At 41.6% G+C, this 25,863-nt stretch overlaps 1 protein-coding gene across 1 annotated transcript; it reads right to left on the reverse strand.

The window, feature by feature from the left end:
- Positions 1-478: 478 nt before the first annotated feature.
- On the reverse strand, positions 479-21,070 carry MGC53199 (uncharacterized protein). Its single transcript, NM_001086086.1, is given in 7 exon segments — positions 479-1,183; positions 1,560-1,694; positions 7,340-7,425; positions 11,001-11,069; positions 12,811-12,990; positions 13,261-13,366; positions 20,878-21,070. Coding segments are annotated over 7 exon segments (912 nt in total). The 5' UTR covers positions 20,974-21,070; the 3' UTR covers positions 479-943.
- Between the last annotated feature and the right edge of the window lie 4,793 nt (positions 21,071-25,863).

A 25,863-nucleotide genomic window follows, 5' to 3' on the forward strand; every position in this document is an offset into this window, starting at 1 on the left:
CGAAGCACTTTTGTAATGTACGTTCATTATTTATTTGTATTCCAAGACATTAAGGGATACATGTACTGTTTATTTGAATGGATTTTGTTACAACAGCGCCACCTGCTGGTCATTTTCTAATCAGTCTGACCACCAAGTAGTCAAGGAAGTTGTCAGGAGAAAGAAAGAGGCTGCTCTGAGGTTCTTCTGCTTAGGAAATATTTGAGAAAGGTTTCAATTTTTTTTCCTAAACAGAAGAACATCAGAGCAGCCTTTTTCTCTCTCCTGACAACTTTCTTGACTACTTGGTGGTAGGGTTGCCTAGCCGGTAAAACACCTGCCAAGGCCAGGGCAGGTATTACAAATTTACCGGCAAAGACTGTTTTTTTTTCAGTCTTCTGGACATTGCGCGATGTTGCTCCGCCCCTTTTGCATCACAATGCGTGGCCCTGCCCCTTTTTGTGGCACGGATCACCTCCTTTTGAGCCCGCCCCCTTTCTTTTTCAGAAAAGTTGGCAACCCTATTTGGTGGTCAGAATGGTGGGAAACTGACCAGCAGGTGGCGCTGTTGTAACAAAATTCATTCATATTAACAGCACATGTATCCTTTAATATCTTGGAATGAGAAAAGAATAAATAATGAATGTACATTACAAAAGTTCTTAGAATACCACTCATCAATTTTACATTCACTTATTTTAAAGGTTTTCTTATCCTTTAAGGCCATGTAGCCAAGGGGCTGTACTCTCCTGTAGGGGGCACACAGATGTGAGCCGGGTCGCAGACTCATCCCTAACTTCCTGCAGAACCTCGGCCACATCACTAGGTACCTATTCCTTTATACAGTCCATTATTTTCTGTGCTTTCTGGAGTGTAAACAAATCAGTGACCACAACCTTCATATTCAATTCTGTGTGCAACAGTAACAACAATAATAATAAAAAAATAAATGGGAGAGGACTTTTCATCCATCATGAAGCCCCAGTGAGAGGAGAAGCGGTAGGCCAGCTCCCACCACTAGAATGACACTTTCCAGAAGGCCCAGTCCTGGATGTCTGTATTCGGAGGTCACATGATGATGCTGGTGACCCCGCCCACTAATCTCGGGTAACACGTGCACCGTGGCCACGTACAAGAACGTTCCTGCTGAGAACAACATTCCGTTTCCGGTGGCGGCGAGTCTGTGCTGGGACGTCCCTCCAGTCTGTGCGGCCAAAAACAAAGAGCAGAGACGTTATAGTTGGACATATTGCGATGGATTATGGGCAAGAAGGTGCTGCTGATTTGGATTCTATGGTCACAACAATTTCTGTGCCTCTACTTTAATCTATTTAGGTCTTCCCAGGCTGCAGCTCTGTATCTATTATTTCATACAGTATATACCCTGCCCTATTCTTCTTCCAGTCTGCCCACTCCCAACCCACTCACTAGACCATGTGGGGCCCTAGCAACTACTTGGGTAGAATATAAGGAATGGAGGGTACAAGGGAATCGTACCCCAATATGTTTAGATGCAGAATAAACAAGCAAGGGATTTATAAATAATCTAGGCCCATGCATTTAGATGCACTGAGACTTACCAGGCTGAGAATGAGGTAAGTTGTTATGGTGAGCAGCGGTGCAGCCAGAGAAAATGCCAAGAGGTGCTTCCGAATCTGCGCCTTCTCTAACCCGGCGTGCATGAGAAACGTTACCAGCCCAAATGCAGCAGGTGCCTACAGGAAAGCAAGGGTTAAATGCTATTTGTATTTTGTTCTTTTTGTCTCCGCTTTCATTTTCAATGTTCTTATGCCTTCCACTTTTTTAATTTTTTTTAATTATAGTTTCTATATATCTGTAACCTTGTTATGAGCTAAGGGGGCCCAAGTCTGAAGGCCAGTTAGGGGAGATTTGGGGTGAGTGTTTATTTGTACCCTGGGTACCCCTGGAACTATAGCAGGGTGACTGTTACCCCAATGTTTCTATATATCTGTAACCTTGTTATGAACTAAGGGGGCCCAGCCTGAAGGCCAGTTAGGGGGAGATTTGGGGTGAGTGCTTATTTGTGCCCTGGTTACCCCTGGAACTATAGCAGGGTGACTGTTACCCCAATGTTTCTATATATCTGTAACCTTGTTATGAACTAAGGGGGCCCAGTGTGAAGGTCAGTTAGGGGGAGATTTGGGGTGAGTGCTTATTTGTGCCCTGGGTACCCCTGGAACTATAGCAGGGTGACTGTTACCCCAATGTTTCTATATATCTGTAACCTTGTTATGAACTAAGGGGGCCCAGTGTGAAGGCCAGTTAGGGGGAGATTTGGGGTGAGTGCTTATTTGTGCCCTGGTTACCCCTGGAACTATAGCAGGGTGACTGTTACCCCAATGTTTCTATATATCTGTAACCTTGTTATGAACTAAGGGGGCCCAGTGTGAAGGTCAGTTAGGGGGAGATTTGGGGTGAGTGCTTATTTGTGCCCTGGGTACCCCTGGAACTATAGCAGAGTGAATGTTACCCCAATGTTTCTATATATCTGTAACCTAAAGTTAAAGGGGCCAATTAGGGTGAGATTTGGGGTGAGTGCTTATTTGTGCCCTGGGTACCCCTCAAACTATAGCAGGGTGACTGTTACCCCCAATGTCTCTATATATCTGTAACCTTGTTATGAGCTAAGGGGGCCCAGCCTGAAGGCCAGTTAGGGGGAGATTTGGGGTGAGTGATTATTTGTGCAGGGTGATTGTTACCCCAATATTTCTATATATCTGTAACCTTGTTATGAGCTAAGAGAAATTAAATGAATGGAAGAAAAAAAGTTACTAAATCTGAATAAAACAAGTGCATTATTGCTGCTAAAAGTCACATTTTGTAGGCTTTTATTTCACTAAACTAAGCTTAACAATATATAAATGTCTTTTTAAATCCATATTATATTTTCCCTCCATGATGAGTAATGAGTGACACATTGGTGGGGATCCAGAATGGCAATGGTTGAGGCCTTGGAAAAAAAGACTTCTCATAACTAGACAAGGGCAGTAGCCACTGGTCCAGGGAGTGACCAACTTGCCATATCACTTGCTGGTGACTCTCGCCAGACTGCTATTTGTTTTGTTTTACTTCCACAAAATCAGCATTTAACAGATTTGCAAAAGGTTGATTTTGACAAGGTTGTGGCTTTTTTTCCACCGCTAAAAGACAATATATTTATCAAAGAGTGAAGTTAGAGATCACCAAAGTCCGCTGGAGTGAAATACCGCCTCTCTCCATTCATCTCTATGGGATTTTTAAAGGCGTATTTATCAAAGAGTGAAAGTGAAAGTTCACGATTTGATAAATACGCCATTAAAAATCCCATAGAAATGAATGGAGAGAGGCGGTATTTCACTCCAGCGGACTGTGGTGATCTCTAACTTCACGCTTTGATAAATATACCCCTATGTTCCTATGCGGTTAAATATGTAACTGGCTCTGGATTCCTCTGGGATTACACTGTATATACAGCAGCACATGCAACACTGTCAACAATGACTTGGCAATAATGATAAAACTTTCCATTGAGAGGGATTTGCTTGGACAGATCACTGCGCAAAAATCCTTCCAAATGTCAAGAAGTAATGATCAATCCTCCGCACACCATTGCCCCTGAATTTAAAGGGGAACTATTGTGAAAATGAAATATATGTTTTATCACAATGAAATGAGAAATGTTCTATATATCATCACTATCCCTTCACTCTCCTCCTCTCAGCATCTGTCTCTCTTCATTCTTTGTTCATGCAGGAGTTGGGAGTCTGATTTCAATTGACAATTAGGTGTAATACAAAGCATAGAAGATATACAGGTGGGGACCTGTTATCCGGAAACCCGTTATCCAGAAAGCTCCAAATTACGGAAAAGCCGTCTCCCATAGACTCCATTTTAACCAAATAATCCAAATTTTTTAAAAAAATAATTTCCTTTTTCTCTGTAATAATAAAACGGTACCTTGTACTTCATCCAAACTAGGAAATAATTTATCCTTATTAGAAGCAAAACCAGCCTGATTTTCTAGTAGACTTGAGGTATTAAGATCTAAAGTATGGAAAGATCCATTTTCCAGGATTCTGGATAACTGGTCCCATACCTGTATTACGTCACCAGAAATCTTGTCTCTCTACATGCAGGATTTGTGCCAAAGTCAGTTACCTTGTTAGATTTTATTTGTGCTGGAATCAGCGACACATCTGCTAGGGAAGGTTAGACCCCCTAAAAGATATATTAGATCAAACTAACTGTCAATTAAAATCTGACTCTTGCATGCAGAGAGAGAGACAGATGCTGAGAAGAGGATAGTGAAGAGTAACTGAATTATTTCAGAAATTGTACAGGACTGATATGTATTTAGAAAGTTTCTTATTTCAGTCTACTAAAGATTATATTTAATCTTCATTTTCCTGATAAAACTTCAAAACGTTAACTTTGGACTCCTTGGGGTAAAGCCTGTGAATGCATCACACACAATACTGTTTATTTATTCAGCATTCTGGGCACAGCAGCGGGTACAAAGCACCATTGTCTTTATTATGCACCACTGAAGCCAAACTGCCAGTCAGACACAGGGGGGAATAAAACGTCCAAAACTCACTCCTTAAACCAAAGCAAAGAGTCATTATAAAGTCTAATTATCAACTTTAATGGAATCTATCCATGAGCTGATGGCGTGAGATTTTTTTTTTTACTACCTCAATGATAAGATCTATAAACAAATCACTTGATTTCAGATCCGACTGACAGAACCTGTGAGGCATTGGACTGGTACCTGCAGGCAGTTGCTGTATATCCCTGGGCAAATACCCTGTCCGTATTGTGAAGTACATGCCCTGCCGGCACCCATATTAAGGTTACCAGATCTTCTGAAAAAAACATGCAAATTAAATGCAAGTCGCAGGGCTGCACGGATTGCATTTCATTTCAGTTTGATCAGTTCAGACATTGTAGTTGGGTTTTCTAGACATATCCCCGGAATTTTATAGGATTGGGTAACATGCACCCATATATAATGAATATGTATAAAATAAATACACATGGGTGCTAAACAGAAAGGGATTCCCTTGCTGCAGTGGTATATTGCCTGGCACTGCCAAGTCACATAGTCCAGCCGTGGGAGTGTGACAGTCATTTGGCGACAGGCCAGACTGGGAGTTAAAAGCAGCCCTGGCAAAAATCTAAGTACCATATATACTCGAGTATAAGCCGTCCCGAGTATAAGCCGAGGTACCTAATTTTACCTCCAAAAACTGGGAAAGCTTATTGACTCGAGTATAAGCCGAGGGTGAGAAATGCAGCAGCTTCTGGTAAGTTTCAATCAAAAAATTGAGGGTTTCTGCTCCCATTGGAGGTGCTAGCGTCTAGTTTTTGGATGCCGGCGACCATTTTTGGACGCCGGCGAATATTCTTGGAGACTATTCTTGGACGCCGGCGACTATTCTTAGGCACCGGCGACCGTTTTTGCGCTTGATCCGAGTATAAGCCGAGGTAGAGTTTTTCAGTATATTTTGGGGGCTGAAAAACTCGGCTTATACTCGAGTATATACGGTAGTTCATATACAAGCAGAATATACAGGATTTAAATGGCAACAAATGCTATACATAAAAAAACCCAGATTCAATAAAATGCACAAGGTTTGCTCAGGAAAATGAACCCAAGACATCCAAGCTCAAGTTAAAAATTGCACTTACTGGACCCTGCAAAGCTCTGTGGCAGATACGGTTTTTCAATATGGGGAATTTCTCTGAATATAACAAGGTCACCATAAAGCACAAGTTCACCAAATACAATAACAGCCATTGTGAGTAACAGTAAAGTCAAAAGAACTAAACATTTTCATCATTAAAAAAAAAGCAGAAGCAACTGTGAAATCTGTGTCAGACATGAGAACTGAGAGACTGTAACAGTAACGGTAAGTATTCATTATTGGCCCTATAAAGACTCAACAACAGGAACTCAAATAAACAAGGGCATAAACATGGGAAGCCTCCTGTCTGATAATGTAGAGTCTGTGGGGCAAATTCACTAAAGTGCGAAGTCACTGACGCTAGCGCAAATTCGCCAGCGTGACATTTTGTTACGTCGCTGATTTACTAACGGGCGCTGGCGTAAATTCGCTAGCAATGTGGACCTACTCTAGCGCTACTTAGCACCCTTATGCCAGGCGAAGTTGCTCTATGGCGAAGGAACGCAACTATGCTAATTCACTAACTTGCGGATTTTCATGAACGTTAATGCTAGCGCAACTTCGCTACCGTTCGCCTCCCTGAGCGCAACTTCGGATCTTAGTGAATTTCCCTTGTGAGAGAGAACACAAGAGTTGTGTTTTGTGTGATCCTTTAGGGCAGAGACACCCGGGAAGTTTTGGGGAGATTTTCTTCTTCGGGGCGACTAATCTCCCCGAAAAACCTTCCCACCGGCTACAATCTAAATCGCTGGCGGGATGACACTCAGGGTAGGGTTAACACCTGCCAGGGCTGGGGCCGGTATTACAAATTTACGGGCAATGTAGCTGCCGGTAATTTGTAATACCATTTACAAAATCCCCTGCCCGCCGATGAAAACGTGCATTTTCGTCGGCTTCGGGTGGTGACCCCGCCCCCTTTGTGGCGCTACTCCCCATGTCCCGCCACTTTTGCGGCACCCCTCATCGGCTCGACCCCTTTTTGCATCACACCCCGCCCCTTTCTTTTCCGCCCCCCACCACTGACCGGTAATTTTTTTTTTAAAAGGTGGCAACCCTAACTCAGAGCCAGGGCCGGAACTAGGGGTAGGCAGAGTAGGCACATGCGTAGGGCGCAAAGCTGTGTGTGGGGGGGGCAGACACGTCCCTTCTCTGCCTTCTTTCCCTAATCCCGTCCCCTCTCTGCCCTTTTGCCGAATGGGACCATTCCTGTTTTGTCTGTACCCACAGGTGCGCATGTGTATCTACTCTCACTGGTCTGCATGATCTCAGGCCTGTATGGTGAGTGACAGTACAATATTTATATTCTCTAAATGTCTACTAAAGGGATTTAAAACAGCAAAACACCAGGGGGGCAGAAACTGGACACATTGGTCTCAAATGAACCACATATTTATGAATCTGCTGCAGCTTTTAAAATAACACAGAATTCCACCATTTGTTTAAATTCCATACATAAAATCTCTGGCAGTGCCAAAGGAAGACACTGTATATCAGTGCCGCCCACAGTAGCCCTCTTCTTGCCCTTTAAGGTCTGGAAAACTCAACTAAGCTGTATAGAGCGGAGGCTTCTGATTGAACATCCAAAAGACACATGGCCACAACCCCTTATCAACACCCCCCTTTTTTTTAGGATGCAATCCCTTTAAGTCCAACAGAGGACAATTTTTACTTACCTTGTGCAAAATAACTGCAAAGAAGACAATGACTTGTACAGAGACCTGGGACGAGGCCACCGCTGCTCCGAGGGCCACACCATCAGCTAAAAAAAACAAACAAAGTATTAAAACAATGTATTAAAGTAAAAATAAACGGACCCAGACAGAGGAGAAAAGACTCAGGTTACACAGCACTATTTAACCTGTGCCATATAGACTTTTTTCAAATTCCGCCGTTGTTTATATGAACTATAATAGTGTTTCTGATGCAAATACATCAGTTTTACCAGTGCAGGGCAACACTACATGATATTTTCATTACTTTAACATTCATTTTTTGGTGTTACTGTTCCTTTAATAAGTTATCAGTGCTGGAGGGTTTATCCATGAGCCCCCGGAACTGCCAGATTCTCCCATTCACTCTCATACACTCCCCATAGGCCTGAGACACATTGTGTATCTGTACAAACTCTGGAATATCATTACGTAGGATCATCTCCCAGCCTGGCCTTTAAGTACATAATCCCCTAATCCTATTTAAGTGTCACCCCACGTGACCAGGAGTCTCAGCTGCCCCTAAGGGCAGAGACACACGCTCAGATTTGGGGAGATTAGTCGCCCAGAGACAAATCTCCTCTTTCTTTGGGGCGACTAATCTCCCCCAACTGCCTCCCACCAGTTAGAATGTAAATCACCGGCGGGATGGCAATCAGAGCGTTTCATTTTCCGAAGTCGTCCAAAGTTGCCTAACGAGGAAACTTCGGCGACTTCAGAAAAAAAAGCACTCCAAGTGCCACCCCGCCGGGGATTTAGATTCTAGCCAGCGGGAGGCAGATCGGGGAGATTAGTCACTTAGTTTTACTAAACAGCACCAGCCCCCCTGTCCCAAGCATTTTATAGGGGCATCACCAACCCAAAACCCCCCACCCCCCCCTTTATAACATTTCTCTTTCCTTTCTCAGCTCATAGTAAATGAATTCTGGGCAGTTTACCGTTAACCCATATAATAAAATCACATATATTTTTGTTAACATTTATGAAAAAAACAACAAGTTGCAAAATCAAAACTGGTGAAATATCATGGAAAAATAAAATCAACTTGCTCGAATGCTGAATATACACTTCCCATTGACTTCTACGCCATCTCAGTGGGTTTTTCGGAGGCATCATTTCTATTTTTCACTTAAAACTCAAAAAAAACCTTGTTTGCGGAAAAAAGTCACAATTGCAAGTTGCTGCGAACCGCAACAATCAGCAAACCTTGCTCACAGTGTGAGTTTCTCTTGCTTTGCTTTCTTATCACATCACAACTAAGAAGTTAATAGAGACTGCACACATGGCACCTTCCTTACAATAAACAAACTGGGGTGTCTGTCTCCCCACCAGACAGCAATGAGAAGTATTGGGAACAGCCGTCAGTCCCACATTCTCACCTATAAATGCTTCATGTGCCATTGCCTGAATGCAGCTGTAGCAGTTTATTAACAAGGATTATTTTTGGCATTACTGGCCCTTTATGTAAATGGATTATCAGGTTTGAGCAGATTAATGATTCTCAGGATCCTGGTGCTAAATCCATGTTAATTGTCCCTTATGAGAGTAACACTAATTGCAATACAAATAGAATGACCCACTTCCCAATATAAAACATATAACAAATCTATGTCTATACCAGAGAGTGATTTTATACACACCTTAGGGGTTGTTCACCTTCCAAACACTTTTTTTTTCAGTTCAGTTGTTTTTAGATGATTCCCCAGAAATAAAGCGTTTTTTCAATTACTTTCCATTATTCATTATTTTCTGTTTTTCCAAAATCTAAGTTTGAAGTTGAATGTTGGTGTCTCTGGTGTTTGAGTCTGGCAGCTCAGTAATTCAGGTGCAGATTCTGAACTGTTACAATTTTGCTCCATTAGTTGATCCATTTCTCAGCAGCATCTCTGGAGTATTAGTAACTATTGTATCAATTCTAACAGCTGCCTGTAATGAATCCCAGAGATTCTGCTCAGCAGGGACAAAGAAATGTATCAACTAAATGTATCCATTTAGAACAGTTTACAGGGTCAGCGACCCCCTTCACAGGGCTGCTTCAGAAGGTGAAAAATGACACTTTACACTTTACATATTAGAAAAACATAGAAAACAGAAAATAATTGGGAAAAGTCTTTATTTCTGGTGAACTATCTGAAAACATCTAGTTGTTTGAAGGTGAACAACCACTTTAATCATTTCAGAATCTCCTAGAGATACATTTTAAGGTGGCCATAGATGCACCGATATTATCGGACGAAACTAATTTTCGTACAATATTCGTGCATGTATTGCGGGAGACGAGCCAACCGATAATTGACAGAAGACTTGCATATCAGGCTGGCTGGAAAATTTTGATCAAATCCCTTTGAAGGCACCTGAAGATCAGCCATTGTTAGTGCTGAATTGGCAGATAAAGGTAGAATTCTATTGTTTTACCTGTATAGAGTATATGACGGTTCAGCTGTACACCTGTGTATTGAAATGAATGCTCTTTCCAGGAAAGATTATAATTGTAGCCTGTATGGCCACCTTTAGTCACAGAGCTCTACTGTCAAGAGGCTGCTGTACATCCAGGCTGACACAGCAGCTCTCTCAATAGGGATCATTATGTCTAGTTAAAATCTTTCTCAGTTGTGGGCTTAGGACCAAATTATGAGACCTCCAGCAGTCGGATATCCCCGACAGGCACATGGGCAGCTCATGTAACAACACTGCATTCCCCAAGCAAACTATCTGATACTAATCTGATGGAGTTCTGCTGAGTTCCATACACCGGCACAGACATGACATGGTTAAAACCCTTAATACATATTATAAAATGTTGTAAGTTTATTGGAATGGAACAAAATGACCACTAATAAATATTTCCCTAATTTTGCTAAGTACAGGGGAATACCTATGCTGCAATAGTTTTATGGGATCTCTCTGTACAGACAATGAGCAAACTTAGGGGGCTGTTCCTGCTGAATTGTGCTTAGTACAGGGGAATACCTATGCTGCCATAGTTTTATGGGATCTCTCTGTACAGGCTATGAGCAAACTTAGGGGCTGTTCCTGCTGAATTGTGCTTATTACAGGGAATACCTATGCTGCTATAGTTTTATGGTATTTCTCTGTACAGACTATGAGGAAACTTAGGGGGCTGTTCCTGCTAAATTGTGCTTAGTACAGGGGAATACCTATGCTGCCATAGTTTTATGGTATCTCTGTGCAGGCTATGAGCAAATTCAGTGGGCTGTTCCTGCTGAATTATGCATAGTATAGGATAGGGGCATACATATGCTAGAACAGTTCTATATCTCCATGTGAGGCTATAAGAAAACACAGCAGGTTGTTTATGCTAACACACTCCATTCTAATTAAATCTCTAGTTGTTTACAATTCCCTTGGGCACTAACCCAAGTCCCTGCTGGCTTCTTGTAACAGCAACAAAACACATTGATTATGCAGCTTTCTGACCGCTACATGTTTTCCCAGCCAAAGTGGTGCCTGCAGAAAGGCTTCGGATAAAATCCCAGAGTTTTAATCCCAGCAGGAGCTACGCAGAGATGTAACAACTGAACCCACACTCGTCACTGTATTACAGAAGGACAAAGCTGCCCGACAGAACTGTACTCTGGCCACAGAGCTGACATATTTCACTGACCTGCTGCATGTATGACCAGCCCCAGGGTCGCTGTTATACTGGTACCGGCTGACATTCCTGTCCGGGGATCTGAAAGAACCAAACACATGTGTTATTTCTATTGCATTTCTGCTCCACATACACATAATTATTGGCACATTCCCCTTGGAAGAGTCATGTTGCTATTCCAACCATAATGGAGTCTCTCCCTAAGTTACACTAAGATCCAATGTAGATTTCTATGTAACTTAGTGAGAGCCGTGTGTATATGGCAACCTTAGCCAGCATTGAGATGTTAAACTTTAAATCTGTATGTGGAAATGGAATGGGAATGGGGTCTCTCAATCACCAGTACAATAGAAGCACAGTAAAGTGGATCACCCACACAGTCACAGAGGATTCTGATTGGAGAAGAGTTCTGCATATTAAATAAGTACCTGGGCTGCGAATACTCCAAAGCAATCTCAGCTATGAAGAACTACTACAGGTACTACTACTAATAGTATATGCTCAAATTTGTATATAATGTTTATGTCCCCTTTAACCATGGAAGTGCTAAATCAGTCACCTCCTCATAGCTGCTCCCTGTATTGAAAACTTAATTTGGGGATACAGAGGTTAAGAGTCTCCCCTAAGAGAAACAATGCCTTTGTGTTTGTGCTTGGATTTGCCCAACTCCGTACAGCAGCGCAGGCAGATTTGAGAAGCATTTAGGGAACAGCAAAAAGTTGTGAGTTTTCCCCAAAAAGTAAAGACCAAAATTATAATAAAAATTCAATTAACCTATTAGGACATACAGGTGACCGTCACCTGTATGTCCTAATAAATTAATTGAATTATTATAATTTTGGTCTTTACTTTTTGGGGAAAACTCACAACTTTTTGCTGTTCCAGATTTTTGCACCCATGGACTGGGGTGAAGTGTGAGTATTTTTCTCCTCTCATTACATTGTTTTGGATATTTGTTTCTTTTTGATTTATAATGGTACAGTTACTGGCATAGTGCACCAAGTTCTTTAATGTTTGGTACATTTAGGGAAAGCAAGTCATGCGACAGACATGTAGCAGGTTATTTACTAAAATCCGAATTTATATCATAATATATTAAAAAACCCAAACGCCCATGCCCAATTTTAGCTTTTTTATTAATATATAATAAAAAAAAAAACTCAATTTAATCGGATCGTGAAAAAACTCAATAAAACAGAGGGAAATCCCGAATTGCTCAAATTTTTCGGGCTTTTGCCCAAAACCCCCAAAAAAGTCAGATATTCGGGGGAAAACCCAGCACAGACCACAATATCTTCAAATTAACATAAGTGCCTCTCCCATTGACTTATACATGACATCGACAGTTCTGAGATTGCGGATTTTCGGATTCTGGCTTTTTGGAGCATCTAAAAATTCAAGTTTTTGCCCCCAAAAATTTGTAAATAAACCCCCTTAAAGTATTAATGACCTTTAAGTTAGTTTTTAGTATGTTATACAGTGACCTATTCGAAGAAAGTTTTCAATTGGTCTTCATGACTTTTTCTATATTATTTTTAAATAAATATAATTGCTTTTCCGGTTGTTTACAACCAGCAACTGAAAAAGCTTTCTGGTGGTTAGGGGTCACTGACACTAGCAACCAAAAAAAACACACAGACACAAAACAGTTATTCAGACCACTCTTTGATTGTTGGGGTTAAGGCGGCTATACACAGGCTGATATTAGATAACAATCCAGCAAATTGTCAGCTTATTGGTCCATTAATAGAGCCCTTCAAGGGGTAGAATAATACTGTAGTGAAGTAAAGATGCCGATGCCAATAAATCTGCTGTAACTCACCGTGGTAGGAGCAATAACTCCCAATCTGATCCACGATGAACATGAGAATAAACCCCATCACCAGGGAGACCCCAATGAAGAAATGGGGTGGGACGGAGGAGCTTTTCTCTGCTGCATCTTCACTTGTCTTGCTGATCTCTGTGTGGTTCTGTGTAAGGTTCTGGCAGATTACTGGACCTTCTGCAAGAAAAACCCAGAAGAATTAACGGATACCCAAGTCTTCCTGCAATTCTCTTGTACCCAGGGTGCCATAAAGGGACGTGACTATAGAGGAAGCAGACCTTGTGCCTTAACTATAGGGGGCGCAATGGACACTATTTCATTTTCATTAAAACGTCTTATTCCCCAAACTTAGCGGGGCCTCAAATGATATGGGGCCAGTTTAGTTACACCACTGCATGAGATAATCTGTCATTTACCCATATCCACATATTTATATACTTAACTTACCCTTGCCTGGTCCATCCAGCAGCTCCACCCCTTCTGGGATAATTATGGCCAGAGCCGTCCCACACAGGAGCCCAGCACCAAACACACTCACAAACTGCAGCTTTTGCTGGAAGAGAAAGTAAACAGAACCATAAGGAACCAAGGCTGAAGTAGAGACTGGACTTCATTATAATCAATACCTGGTGCCCTGCCTCATTCCCTGGCTGCTATGCCCAAAAACATCAAAATTATAGGACTATGATATAATAAAAAAGTGAATTATTTTTACGAGTGTGCCGGTTCTTTGAAGTTCGTGGATATATATATATATATATATATATTTATATATATAACCAAAGGAATGGTGCACTCCGTAGACAAAATTAATACCTGGGTGCCAGCATGGGAAATAAGCAGTGTAAAAGGATTGCGGCACTCACAGGGTTTTAGTGAAAAAACAAAAAATTTTTTATTATTAAGCCTCAATAGTGGGTGCTGGATGTTTGTTTGTTTTTGCTCCTGACGAAGATCCCTGTGGGGGATCGAAACGTTGAGGCTTAATAATAAAACATTTTTTTGTTTTTTCACTAAAACCCTGTGAGTGCCGCAATCCTTTTTCACTATATATATATATATATATATATATATATATATATATATATATATATATATATATATATATATATATATATATATATATATATATATATATATATATATATATATATAAATAAATATTAAGGAATATATAAGGAATTCTGCTCCTAAAATTCCCATTTCCATATGACTAAAAGGCCACACCTCCTACTTCCTTGTATTTGAATTATAAAACAGATACAAGGGCTGTGGCTAGCCTGCCAGCAAGACAAAGGTTAAAAGTGCAACTGCTCCAGTAACCCCTTCACAGACGCATGGAGTAAATAAACATACGTTCAGCTGTGCATATTCCCAATACACAGGGGAGTGTGAGCAATCATGAGGTTAAATAAACTTTGTCCAAGTTGATAAGCAAAAGGGCAATCAAATGTCTGACTCCTGAGAAACTCAGAGCAGGAAAAAAACACCCAGTTAATCAAACAGAGAAACGTGCATGTCAGCGCATACTGAGAAGGAAGCAGGGAGTTCTTTTAGTAAGTCAGGAGTAGATTCCTTTTGTGTGAAACTGCACCTGTTGAATGAGACTCATCTATATACCTGCAAGTTATACTGAGATCTCACTCCTGTATTATAAGGGATAATACTGGGAGATAATTTACCCCCTACTGTAAATGATAAGGATATTAGAAGTCACTAAGTTCTGTGACCATATAAAGACACAAGGCTGCAGGCTGAGTTATACAGGGAACTCCGAGTATCACTCATGTATTATAAGGGATAATGTACCCCCTACTGTAATTTATAAGGATATTAGAAGTCACTGGGGGGTTATGTGACCATATAAAGGCACAAGGCTGCAGGTTAAGTTAAACAGGCAACTCTGAGTATCACTCATGTATTATAAGGGATAATGTACCCCCTACTGTAAATGATAAGGATATTAGAAGTCACTGAGGGGTTCTGTGACCATATAAAGGCACAAGGCTGCAGGCTGAGTTACACAGGGAACTCTGAGTATCACTCATGTATTATAAGGGATAATGTAACCCCTACTGTAAATGATAAGGATATTAGAAGTCACTGAGGGGTTCTGTGACCATATAAAGGCACAAGACTGCAGGCTCAGTTATACAGGGAACTCTGGGTATCACTCATGTATTATAAGGGATAATGTAACCCCTACTGTAAATGATAAGGATATTAGAAGTCACTGAGGGGTTCTGTGACCATATAAAGGCACAAGGCTGCAGGCTGAGTTATACAGGGAACTCTGAGTATCACTCATGTATTATTAGGGATAATGTACCCCTACTGTAAATGATAAGGATATCAGAAGTCACTGAGGAGTTCTGTGACAATATAAAAACACAAGGCTGCAGGCTGAGTTATACAGGGAACTCTGGGTATCACTCATGTATTATAAGGGATAATGTACCCCCTACTGTAAATGATAAGGATATTAGAAGTCACTGTGGGGTTCTGTGACCATATAAAGGCACAAGGCTGCATGCTGAGTTATACAGGGAACTCTGAGTATCACTCATGTATTATAAAGGATAATGTACCCCCTACTGTAAATGATAAGGATATTAGAAGTCACTGAGGGGTTCTGTGACCATATAAAGGCACAAGGCTGCCAGCTGAGTTATACAGGGAACTCTGAGTATCACTCATGTATTATAAGGGATAATGTACCCCCTAATGTAAATGATAAGGATATTAGAAGTCACTGAGGAGAGACATACTACAGGGAAGGAATATTCTATACACATAATAAATCAGGCTCTTGTACTTTACAGTTCATTGAAGAGAAACAAATACTAATAAATCCTAACTCTCTGACACTCTTTATATAAAGAACCTAATGGATTATGTTGGTTCTGTTAATGAATGTGCCAAAAATAACGACAGCGGTGCCCATTGTATGAAAGAGAGAGAGGCAAATCCTAGAGGTGTAAGTAGCAATTCTGGGTGTTAGTAAGTACAATACACACCCACTTGCAGCTCACACACTGGGCCTGTTGTTCTGTAACCTTTCCCCTGATTGAAGCACAAGCTTTACAGTAACAAGTTGCAGTCAGTGCACTAACACAATGCGGTGCTGAGAGCAGGGATGGGCTTGGGTTCAGGGCAGGGCAGAAACTAAACTTCTCCTACACTATGTACCTGTTGTTGGACTGGAACTGCATGTTGGGAGTTGTAGTTCAACAACAGGTGTAGGGCAGAGGTTTTGTAGTTTTGTTTCCTTCAGATGGGCCTTTTGCCTTTCCTTCTCATCTCCATTCCTCCTGCAGAACTATATCTCCCACTACTGTGGTACTACAACTCCCAGCATTCCCTGACAGGTTAGACACTATATGCAGACTGAGCAGAGAATAATAATTAAACCACTGTTCCCTTTGCTACCTGCCCGACAGGTTATACAGGGAGCGCAGTAAATTGTCTGTTACCAAGAAAACAAGAAATATTTTCTGATTTGAATAAACAGCTGCCTCTTATTCTGGGGCTGAGGGTTACCTGTGGGCGTGGCTATGTGAAAGGGGGTGTGGTCAACATAAATCTGGGAGGTTTTAGGGCTCTTTGGTCTGGGTTATGATTGTCTCTGAGATTTACAGCTCATTTAATATTTCCAGGGGTGCAAAGCTGCAACTCTTAGGGCCCACTCATGAAGCACTTGCCCCTGGCAAAGAATTGCCCCAGCCCAAGCCTGGACCTGCACTGTTTAATATCAGTGGCGAGACTTTGTGATACCAGCGCACAAATAAGCATTCTGGGCATTTTACTCAACACATTTAGCATAAAATCACTGGCTCTTAAATACCCCTACAGCTGGTGTAATAATAAGGTATGTGCCTTTGTAACTACACCATGCCTCTGCATTTAAAGGCCAAGTAAAGCCTAAAAAGGCCCATTATGGAATTTTTTTTTTTAAATATTTCATTTTCTTTTTACATAAACTGGAAAAAACCCAACATGACAGCTAATACCATGCAGACTCGGAAAACGCGTTAAAATTTATACAATAGCATGCTATTTTTCAAAAGATCAATAACACTGAATGGAGAAACTACATAAAAATACTTAACTAAAAATTAACTCCATTATGGAATTATTTTATAGGTCCTGTAGTACAAAACCTACTATGCCATTGAGGTGTGCATGGTGAGCTTTAATTTGCCATCGTACCCTACAGCCCACAACATGCTGTGCTAACTTCCCCTTTGTGTGTAGATGAACCGTACCTCTCACCCTTTCCACAAAGCTTCCTGCCCTGGTGGTGCAGATCTCTCAAGACGATTGGCACTCGTCAGTACAATGTAGAAGATTTAAGAGAATATCACAACACCATGTATGTTGCAGGTGGGGAGCTTACCCCTTTTATTTAAAGTGACCACCTGTGCATCAACGTTTCTGGGGGGATTAACCCTCCCTTCAACAGGGAGGGAGGGTTAATCCCCCCCGAAACGTTGATGCACAGGTGGTCACTTTAAATAAAAGGGGTAAGCTCCCCACCTGCAACATACATGGTGTTGTTCTATTCTCTTAAATCTTCTACACTAACTTCCCCTTTAACATTCACTTAAAGGAAAACTTTACCCCTCAAACAATGTAAGTCACTATGAAAAGATATTGCATAAAACAGCTCATATGTAAAACCCTGCTTCATGTAAATAAATTATTTTCCTAATAATATACTTTTCTAGTAGTATGTGCCATTGGGTAATCACAAATAGAAAATTGCCATTTTAAAAAATAAGGGCCGCCCACTGGGATCGTAGGATTCACGGTGCACACAAACAAACCATACTTGTTAGGTCACATGAGCCAATTAACAGACAGAGTTCTGTCTTTTGCTTCCACACTTCTTCCTGTAAAAGGGCAAGATTTACTTAAATATATATTCCAGTAAGATTCTTTAATATGCCATTTAATTTGAGATAATCTATCTGTTGCTCAAGTATTCATTTTGGGGGTAAAGTTTTCCTTTAATCAATCATGGGAATATATAAAGCACGGGAAATTGCCATATTCAAGGCTCTAGCTGAAGACTGACACCCCCTTCCCACAATAAGAAAATACTTTTGGGATCCACTGAAGAATTCCCAGAGTGTGCCGCCCCGGGCAGAGCTCCATCTGTGTTATAATGTCACGTTCCCTCTGCTCCATTCTCAGCGTGTGACCGGCCCCAATATACATGGAAACTATTATTATTATATTATAATTAAGCATTACTTTTCCATCCTGTCTCCCAGTCACATGATGAGGCAGTATTCCCATGTGCGGGATCTACCCTATGGCTTTTCCAGAGAGAGATTCTATTATGCTGCTGCTTCTGTTAAAGGGGAACTATCGTGAAAATTAAAATATAATATATGTTTCCACATAGAGAAGAAAGAAACATTCTAAATTCAATCAATCAAATATTCTGCATCATTTCTGAAATATCTTCACTATTCCTCTCTCAGCATCTGTTTCTCTTCATTCTCTCTTCATGCAGCAGTTGGGTGTCAGATATTTATTGACAGTTAGATCCAATATATCTTATAGGGGGGCTACTTTCCTAGCAGATGAATTAGAGGTCACTCAAATAACTAATTCCAGTACAAACAAAATCACTGCCTTTTGCACGAATCCTGCATGTAGAGAGACATGATGTCTGGTGATTTTAATAGTATGAGCTCTAATACATCTTCTAGGCTAAATGAGCCCCCCTATAAGATATTTTGGATCTAACTGTCCTAAATGAAGACAGCTTGAGAAACAGATGCTGAGAGAGGAATGGGGAAGATAAACGTGATTATTTCAGAAACAGTACAGGATATTTAATTGATTGTTTTTAGAAAGTTTCTTATTTCAGCATGATGAAGCTAATACCTCATTTTCGCAATAGTTCCCCTTTAAATGATCCTATCCGAGGCAAGCAATATGTCAGCTCCCACTCATGTTTATGCATAGAAATATTAACCGTACAGATCATTACTCCTGGGCTTAAACCATAGCCGGGTGGGTGAGTATGGTAGAGCCGTGTGTAAAGGCAAAGCAGATGTGTATCACTCACGCAGTGTCCCAGACAGAACTACCGGACTCCTATGGGGTGCTGGGACCTTTACAAATATTTAAAGAACCTATAACGTAACTAGCCTATCATTTTGTGGCCAGAGTGGTTTATGTAGGGCCTTACTCGTTCAAACCAGACACATTCAATCATAAAACCTACCTGCCCAACAACTACGTTGCAGTTAGTTTCAAATTTGGCGGCACAGCAATCAGTACAGCCTGCATCATGCACCTTACTTACTACTCAGCTGATTTACAATTGAAGCGGCAGCTCATTTCAGTGACCCAGAGTTCATATGTCTGGCCCCCCCCCGATCCTGGCTAAATTTGGGATTTCACGAAAGGCTGGAGGGCTGCAGTTTCTTTGCCTTAAATTGGGATAATCATACCTAATGGACATTAGTTAGTAGTGCAGGTTGTATTTAAAGAGCAGTAGTAGGGCCCCATGTTGATCAGCCCGGTACTTATCCAACAAGTTTGGGAACCAGGGGCAAAACTACAGGAGAAGCAGACCCTGCGGCTGTATGGGGGGGGGGGGGGGCTCAGGAGATATAGGGGCCCCATGAGGCTCTAATTCATATAAAGTTTTATTAAATATTAGTAAATTGGTCAACCTCTAAACATTTTAGGGGCCTGAAGGATAACTTGCTGCGGGTCCAGTAATATCTAGTTTATCCTTCTACCCATTCTAAAGTTACCCCTCTATCCATGCTAAAGTTTACCCTTCTACCCATGTTAAAGTTTACCCTTCTACCCATGTTAAAGTTTACCCTTCTACCCATGCTAAAGTTTACCCTTCTACCCACCCATGCTAAAGTTTATCCTTCTACCCATACTAAAGTTTACCCTTCTACCCATGCTAACGTTTATCCTTCTACCCATGCTAAAGTTTATCCTTCTACCCATGCTAAAGTTTACCCTTCTACCCATGCTAAAGTTTACCCTTCTACCCATGCTAACGTTTATCCTTCTACCCATGCTAAAGTTTACCCTTCTACCCATGCTAAAGTTTACCCTTCTACCCACCCATGCTAAAGTTTATCCTTCTACCCATGCTAAAGTTTACCCTTCTACCCATGCTAAAGTTTACCCTTCTACCCATGCTAACGTTTATCCTTCTACCCATGCTAAAGTTTACCCTTCTACCCATGCTAAAGTTTACCCTTCTACCCATGCTAAAGTTTATCTTTCTACCCATGCTAAAGTTTATCCTTCTACCCATGCTAAAGTTTACCCTTCTCCCCATGCTAAAGTTTACCCTTCTACCCATGCTAAAGTTTATCCTTCTCCCCACGCTAAAGTTTACCCTTCTACCCATGCTAAATTTTACCCTTCTACCCATGCTAAAGTTTACCCTTCTACCCATGCTAAAGTTTATCCTACTACCCATGCTAAAGTTTACCCTTCTACCAGTGGCGTAACTAGATGTTACTGGGCCCCACAGCAAATTAATTTTAGGGGCCCAAACATATCCAGAGGTTGTCCTGTTTTACCAAAATGTATTGAAATTGTATGAATTTGAGCCTCATGGGGCCCCCAATACCTCCCAGGCCCCCTGCAGCCGCAGGGTCTGCTTCCTCTGTAGTTACGCCCCTGCCTTCTACCCATGCTAAATTTTACCCTTCTACCCATGCTAAATTTTACCCTTCTACCCATGCTAAAGTTTACCCTTCTACCCATGCTAAAGTTTATAGACTTTGGCTGGTTTTGAAAATTAGACCTGGCAACCCTGATCCAACCTCAGCAGCGCCCCCAAAATCACTGGAATAAATGAATCCCAAGGTCACCGGCTCAGTGGCACTTGAGGGGTAAAGGGGCAAGATGAAAATCTGAATGAATCAGGTCTCTATGGGGGGGGAGAGTTCAGCTGGGAGTTCCACCAAAATACTCCAGATCCATTAACCCATGCCCTGCCACAGCCCTGCCCCACAGGCCACAGCACCAAGAGATACAATACAAGCAGAGAAGTGGAACTTTTTTTACCTCTGAAAGTTTAAATGCGAGAGGAATCAAGCCCAGCAGGAAGCAGCCCAGGAACATGGCCAGGGAGATGAGGAAGACAACGACGAGCCCATCCATGGTGAGATCAGATCGGGAGAAGCAGGTCGTGCAGTGATGATGGGGGGGAGATCACATGACCTGAGCTAATTCCCTCTCACGCCCAGAGCTTCGCTTCATCTCCAGTCCAAGGGGAAGTGCAACACCGCCTGATCCCTCCTGCTTTCCACGTCGCCTCCTGCGCTGCAGTCAAATTACATAGAAAGCAAAAAGCTGCGCTGCGTCCGTAACTCGTGACTGTGCGAGGACACCTACTGGCCGCTGTGGGAACTGCAGGAAGGTATTAAAGGGCCAGTAACGCCCCCAATTAAAAATACTTGGTACGTCCATGAGAAGCCTGAACAGAACAGCCAACAGAACCGACCGCTCTGGAGAAAGAAACACTATCTGTTTGATTGCCAGGAGTCAAGCCTTAATAATGTGATAATATCTGTCTCTCCAGCAGCTGCAAATAAAATATTTATTGTCAGCAGTAGGGTTGCCAGTTTTTCTGGATGATATTCTGGGGGGTAAGTACCAGGGGGGCAGGGTGTGTGATTGCACCAGTGAGAAACTATCACAATCTGTACTGCCCACTGATCCATGTGAAATGTGGGTTCACTCCAATATCTGTAGGGGTCTAGGTACATATTTATCTCCACTCTACCCATTGCATTATAATAAGATTTTATCTGATAAGCAAATATGGGGCTATAGCCAGCAGTGGTGTAACATAGGATCTGTCCATTTAGCCTGAGACTTTTGTATTTGCACAGGGGGGTGTAGTTACTGGCAGGGCCGCCATTAGAAATCACAGGGCCCCATACATCAACATTTTCGGTGGCCTCCTGGGCCCGCCCACCCTGGCACCCAAGCCCCACTCCTGATCCCGCCCACTCCACATCACAATTAAAAGACCACACAGACATGAGCGCTAAAAAGTAACCCCCCACACATATTGATGGTCAGGGCCCACTTATAAGGTAAAAAATAAAAAAAAACATTGGCGCCAGGGCCCCCCATAAAAGTTTTTTTTAAAAAAAGCATTGGTGCCAGGGCCCTCCTTACAAGTTAAAAAAAATTGGGGCCCCATAAAATATTTTTTTTTTAAATTGGTGGCAGGGGATTAAAAAAAAACAAAAACCCACATTGGTGTCAGTAGAATTGAACTCGTGGCTTCAGGACTTCAGTTATAGCTGTTTTCGTGACTTCGGGTCTTTTCTCCACTTCAGGACTTCAGTGTCGGCTCCTTTCGTGACTTCGGGTCTTTCCACCACTTAAGACTTTTTTGTGTTCGGCACTTCCGCATTCTGCTTCTTCGGGACTTTCGCAAGCAGAGGCATGGCTGCAGAGCAGTCAAGGGGGGCCCGGCTCTTCGAAAAGTGCAGCACTGCCTGGCCCCCCTTCAGGGGGTCGGAACAAAAGGGGGGCGGTCTATGACACAAAAGGGGCGGCCCATGAAGCAAAAGGGGACGGGCCACACACTGTGATGCAAAAGGGGCGGAGCAACACACGTGATGGCCAGAAGCCTGAAAAAAAACAGTAAGTTCTGAGCGAATTGGGGGCGGGCCAAGGGCTTTTTTAAAAGGGTATTACAAATTACTGGCAGCTACATTGCCGGTAAATTTGTAATACCAGCTAGGCCGGTAAAATACCATCCGGGTGCAAAATTTATTTGCTGGGCCAAGCAGGCAGCTACTGTCAGTTTTCCTGGCAATATCGCTTGAAATTGTCTTTATAGTTGTTGGACAAATCGTACATTTTAACAATCGTTTGCGAGATAATCGTGGTCTCACGATAACGAAAAAATCTTTTAAAAATTTTTACATCTATGGCCAGTTTAAGATTGAAATAGAACAAATTCTCCCTGTAAGATGCCAGGTCTGTACCTATTTCTTCTTTACACAACACAGTGCCATCTTGTGGTCAGAGGTGGGAATCCCACTGTGTTCTGCAGATGACACTTAAAGGAGAAACAAACCCCTTATTAATAAAACCCTACTCTATTATGTAATGAAGAATGCAGTCTTACACAGTGCTGCTTTGATTGAGTACTGACTGTAATGGTTAACTGAGCTCAGGAGAGGAGGTTAGGAGAATACAATAGGAACAGACAGCTGGAGTTTCTATGAGAACCAGCAATGTCATCTCTTTATTGGCCACTAGACTGGAGAGTTTGTTTAGTAATAAGAGTTGAGAAGAACTGAGCATGCCCAGTACAACCAAAGTAAATTCTCAAGTGACGGAGCTGAGTGGGTTAGTGGAAGAGAAGGAATACTAAGTGATTATCAGGATGCTGCAGCCTTACCATTAAAGGGGCTGTTCACCTTTAAATTAACTTTTAGTATGCTGTAGAGAATGATATTCTCTACGATTTGCAATTGGTTTTAATTTTTTACTATTTGTGGTTTTTTTATTAAGCAGCTCTCCAGTTTGCAATTTCAGCAATCTGGTTGCTAGGGTCCTAATTACCCTAGCAACCATGAACTGGTTTGAATAATAGACTGGAAAATGAATAGGAGAGGGTCTGATTAGAAAGATGAGTAATAAAAAGTAGCAATAACAATACATTTGTAGCCATAAAGAACATTTTTTTTTAGATGGGGTCAGTGACCCCAGTTTGAAAGATGAAAAGATTCAGAAGAATAAGTCAAATAATTCTGAAACTATAAAAAAGAAAAAAATGAAGAGCAAATGGAAAGTTGCTTAGTATTTGCTCTCCTGTAACATACTAAACATTAACTTAACCCACCGTTTAACCTTTTAACGACCAGAGTGACAGGTATTTAAAGATTTCAAAGAGGCTGTTCACTGATTACCTTTGTGTGTGTGGGGGGGGGGGGGTTCCATTGTGGGGTATGCCGTATGTTGATTTCTATGTTTTATCTTTGACCTTTTTTCCAGAATTGAAATTTACAGGGGTGTTTCAAGTTTGTTATAGAATGGCTCCTGCTAAGCAACTTTGCAATTGGCCTTCTTTTTCTTTTTTTTTTTTTAAAGGGGACATTTCATATAACCTTCATATTCAGATATATTACTCATCCTTCCTCAAAACATCTAATGATGCAGAAAGAAAAACGTTTTGAAAGCATTTTACCTCCTAGAACTGTCATTATATCAGAACCTCTCTGCTCGGTGTCTAGACTGAAATGAAGAGTGGGAGTGTCTGTTCATTCTCTCACAGGAAGTGGTCACAGCACTGACTGACAGGCTGAACTCAGGTGGGATCTGCAACCTTGGCTCTCCAGCTGTTAAGGAACTACAAGTCCCACAATGCAATGAAGGAGTCTAATGAAGGAGTCTAAAGGCAAATGCATTGTGGCACATGTAGTTCCTTAACAGCTGGAGAGCCAAGGTTGCAGATCCCAGCGCGGTAGTCCTGTGTGTCCAGCCTGTACATAACTGTCTTATGCTGCTGCCTGATCATTCACTTATAACTATATATCTTACATGTTCCACATAAATCAATAGATGTGAAGGTTAATACAAACTGTAATAGTAATGCAATAGTAGTATTTTCTTTTATTTAAAGTACAACAGTATTGTCCTGTGTTCCATAGCAAATAGGCATCAGTCACACATGTACCTGCCCAGCTGGACATAATCTATATAGTCCATAATATATTGTTATACACTGTGCAACTACCTTCCTTTATTACATTATAAAAGTTATACAAACAGTGTACATTAGTATTTACTGGTATGATATTCCAGAACAGCAGCTGTAAGTTTGTTTTCCTTCATATTGATATATGATCAGGTGCAGGGAGTTGCAAGGGGAACGCAGCTGTTGTGTAACAGTTTATGCTCAGGTGCAGGGAGTTGCAAGGTAAAATGCAGCTGTTGTGGAACAATTTATAATCAGGTGCAGGGAGTTGCAAGGTAAAATGCAGCTGTTCCGGAACAATTTATGATCAGGTGCAGGGAGTTGCAAGGGAAAATGCAGCTGTTGTGGAACAGTTTATGCTCAGGTGCAGGGAGTTGTAAGGTAAAATGCAGCTGTTGTGGAACAATTTATGATCAGGTGCAGGGAGTTGCAAGGGGAAATGCAGCTGTTGTGGAACAGTTTATGCTCACGTGCAGGGAGTTGTAAGGTAAAATGCAGCTGTTGTGGAACAATTTATGATCAGGTGCAGGGAGTTTGCAAGGTAAAATGCACCTGTATGGAACAGTTTATGCTCAGGTGCAGGGAGTTGTAAGGTAAAATGCAGCTGTTGTGGAACAATTTATGATCAGGTGCAGGGAGTTGCAAGGGGAAATGCAGCTGTTGTGGAACAGTTTATGCTCAGGTGCAGGGAGTTGCAAGGGGAAATGCAGCTGTTGTGGAACAGTTTATGCTCAGGTGCAGGGAGTTGCAAGGGGAAATGCAGCTGTTGTGGAACAATTTATGATCAGGTGCAGGGAGTTGCACGGGGAAATGCAGCTGTTGTGGAACAGTTTATGCTCAGGTGCAGGGAGTTGCAAGGGAATAAATGCAGCTGATGGAATTGTATAACATATAATAACAGATGTGGGGACTTTACAAAGGAAAACCCAAAAGACGTTGATTGCTGTTTGTATACAACGCAATACTGGGTAGAAAATGACTATGGTACTTACACTAACTGCTCATACACATTGCCCCCAGAAAAGAATAAAATACTTTTAGCAGCAGATTATGTATTATTTATACAGAAGTTTGCTTTTCTTTCTTTTCCACAATTATTGCAGGGCAAGAGAATTATTATTTGCCTTCGTCTGACTCTTTCCAGCTTTCAAGGCTCCACGTGTATTGTTAATGCTATTTTTTATTACTCCTCTTTCTATTCAGGCCTCTCCTATTCATATTCCAGTCTCCTATTCAAATGCATGCCTGGTTGCTAGGGTAATTTGCAGCCTAGCAACCAGATTGCTGAAACTGCGAACTGGAGAGCTGCTGAATAAAAAGCTAAA

This window comes from Xenopus laevis, chromosome 5L, assembly GCF_017654675.1.
Source record: "Xenopus laevis strain J_2021 chromosome 5L, Xenopus_laevis_v10.1, whole genome shotgun sequence".
In the NCBI taxonomy this organism is placed as follows: domain Eukaryota; kingdom Metazoa; phylum Chordata; class Amphibia; order Anura; family Pipidae; genus Xenopus; species Xenopus laevis.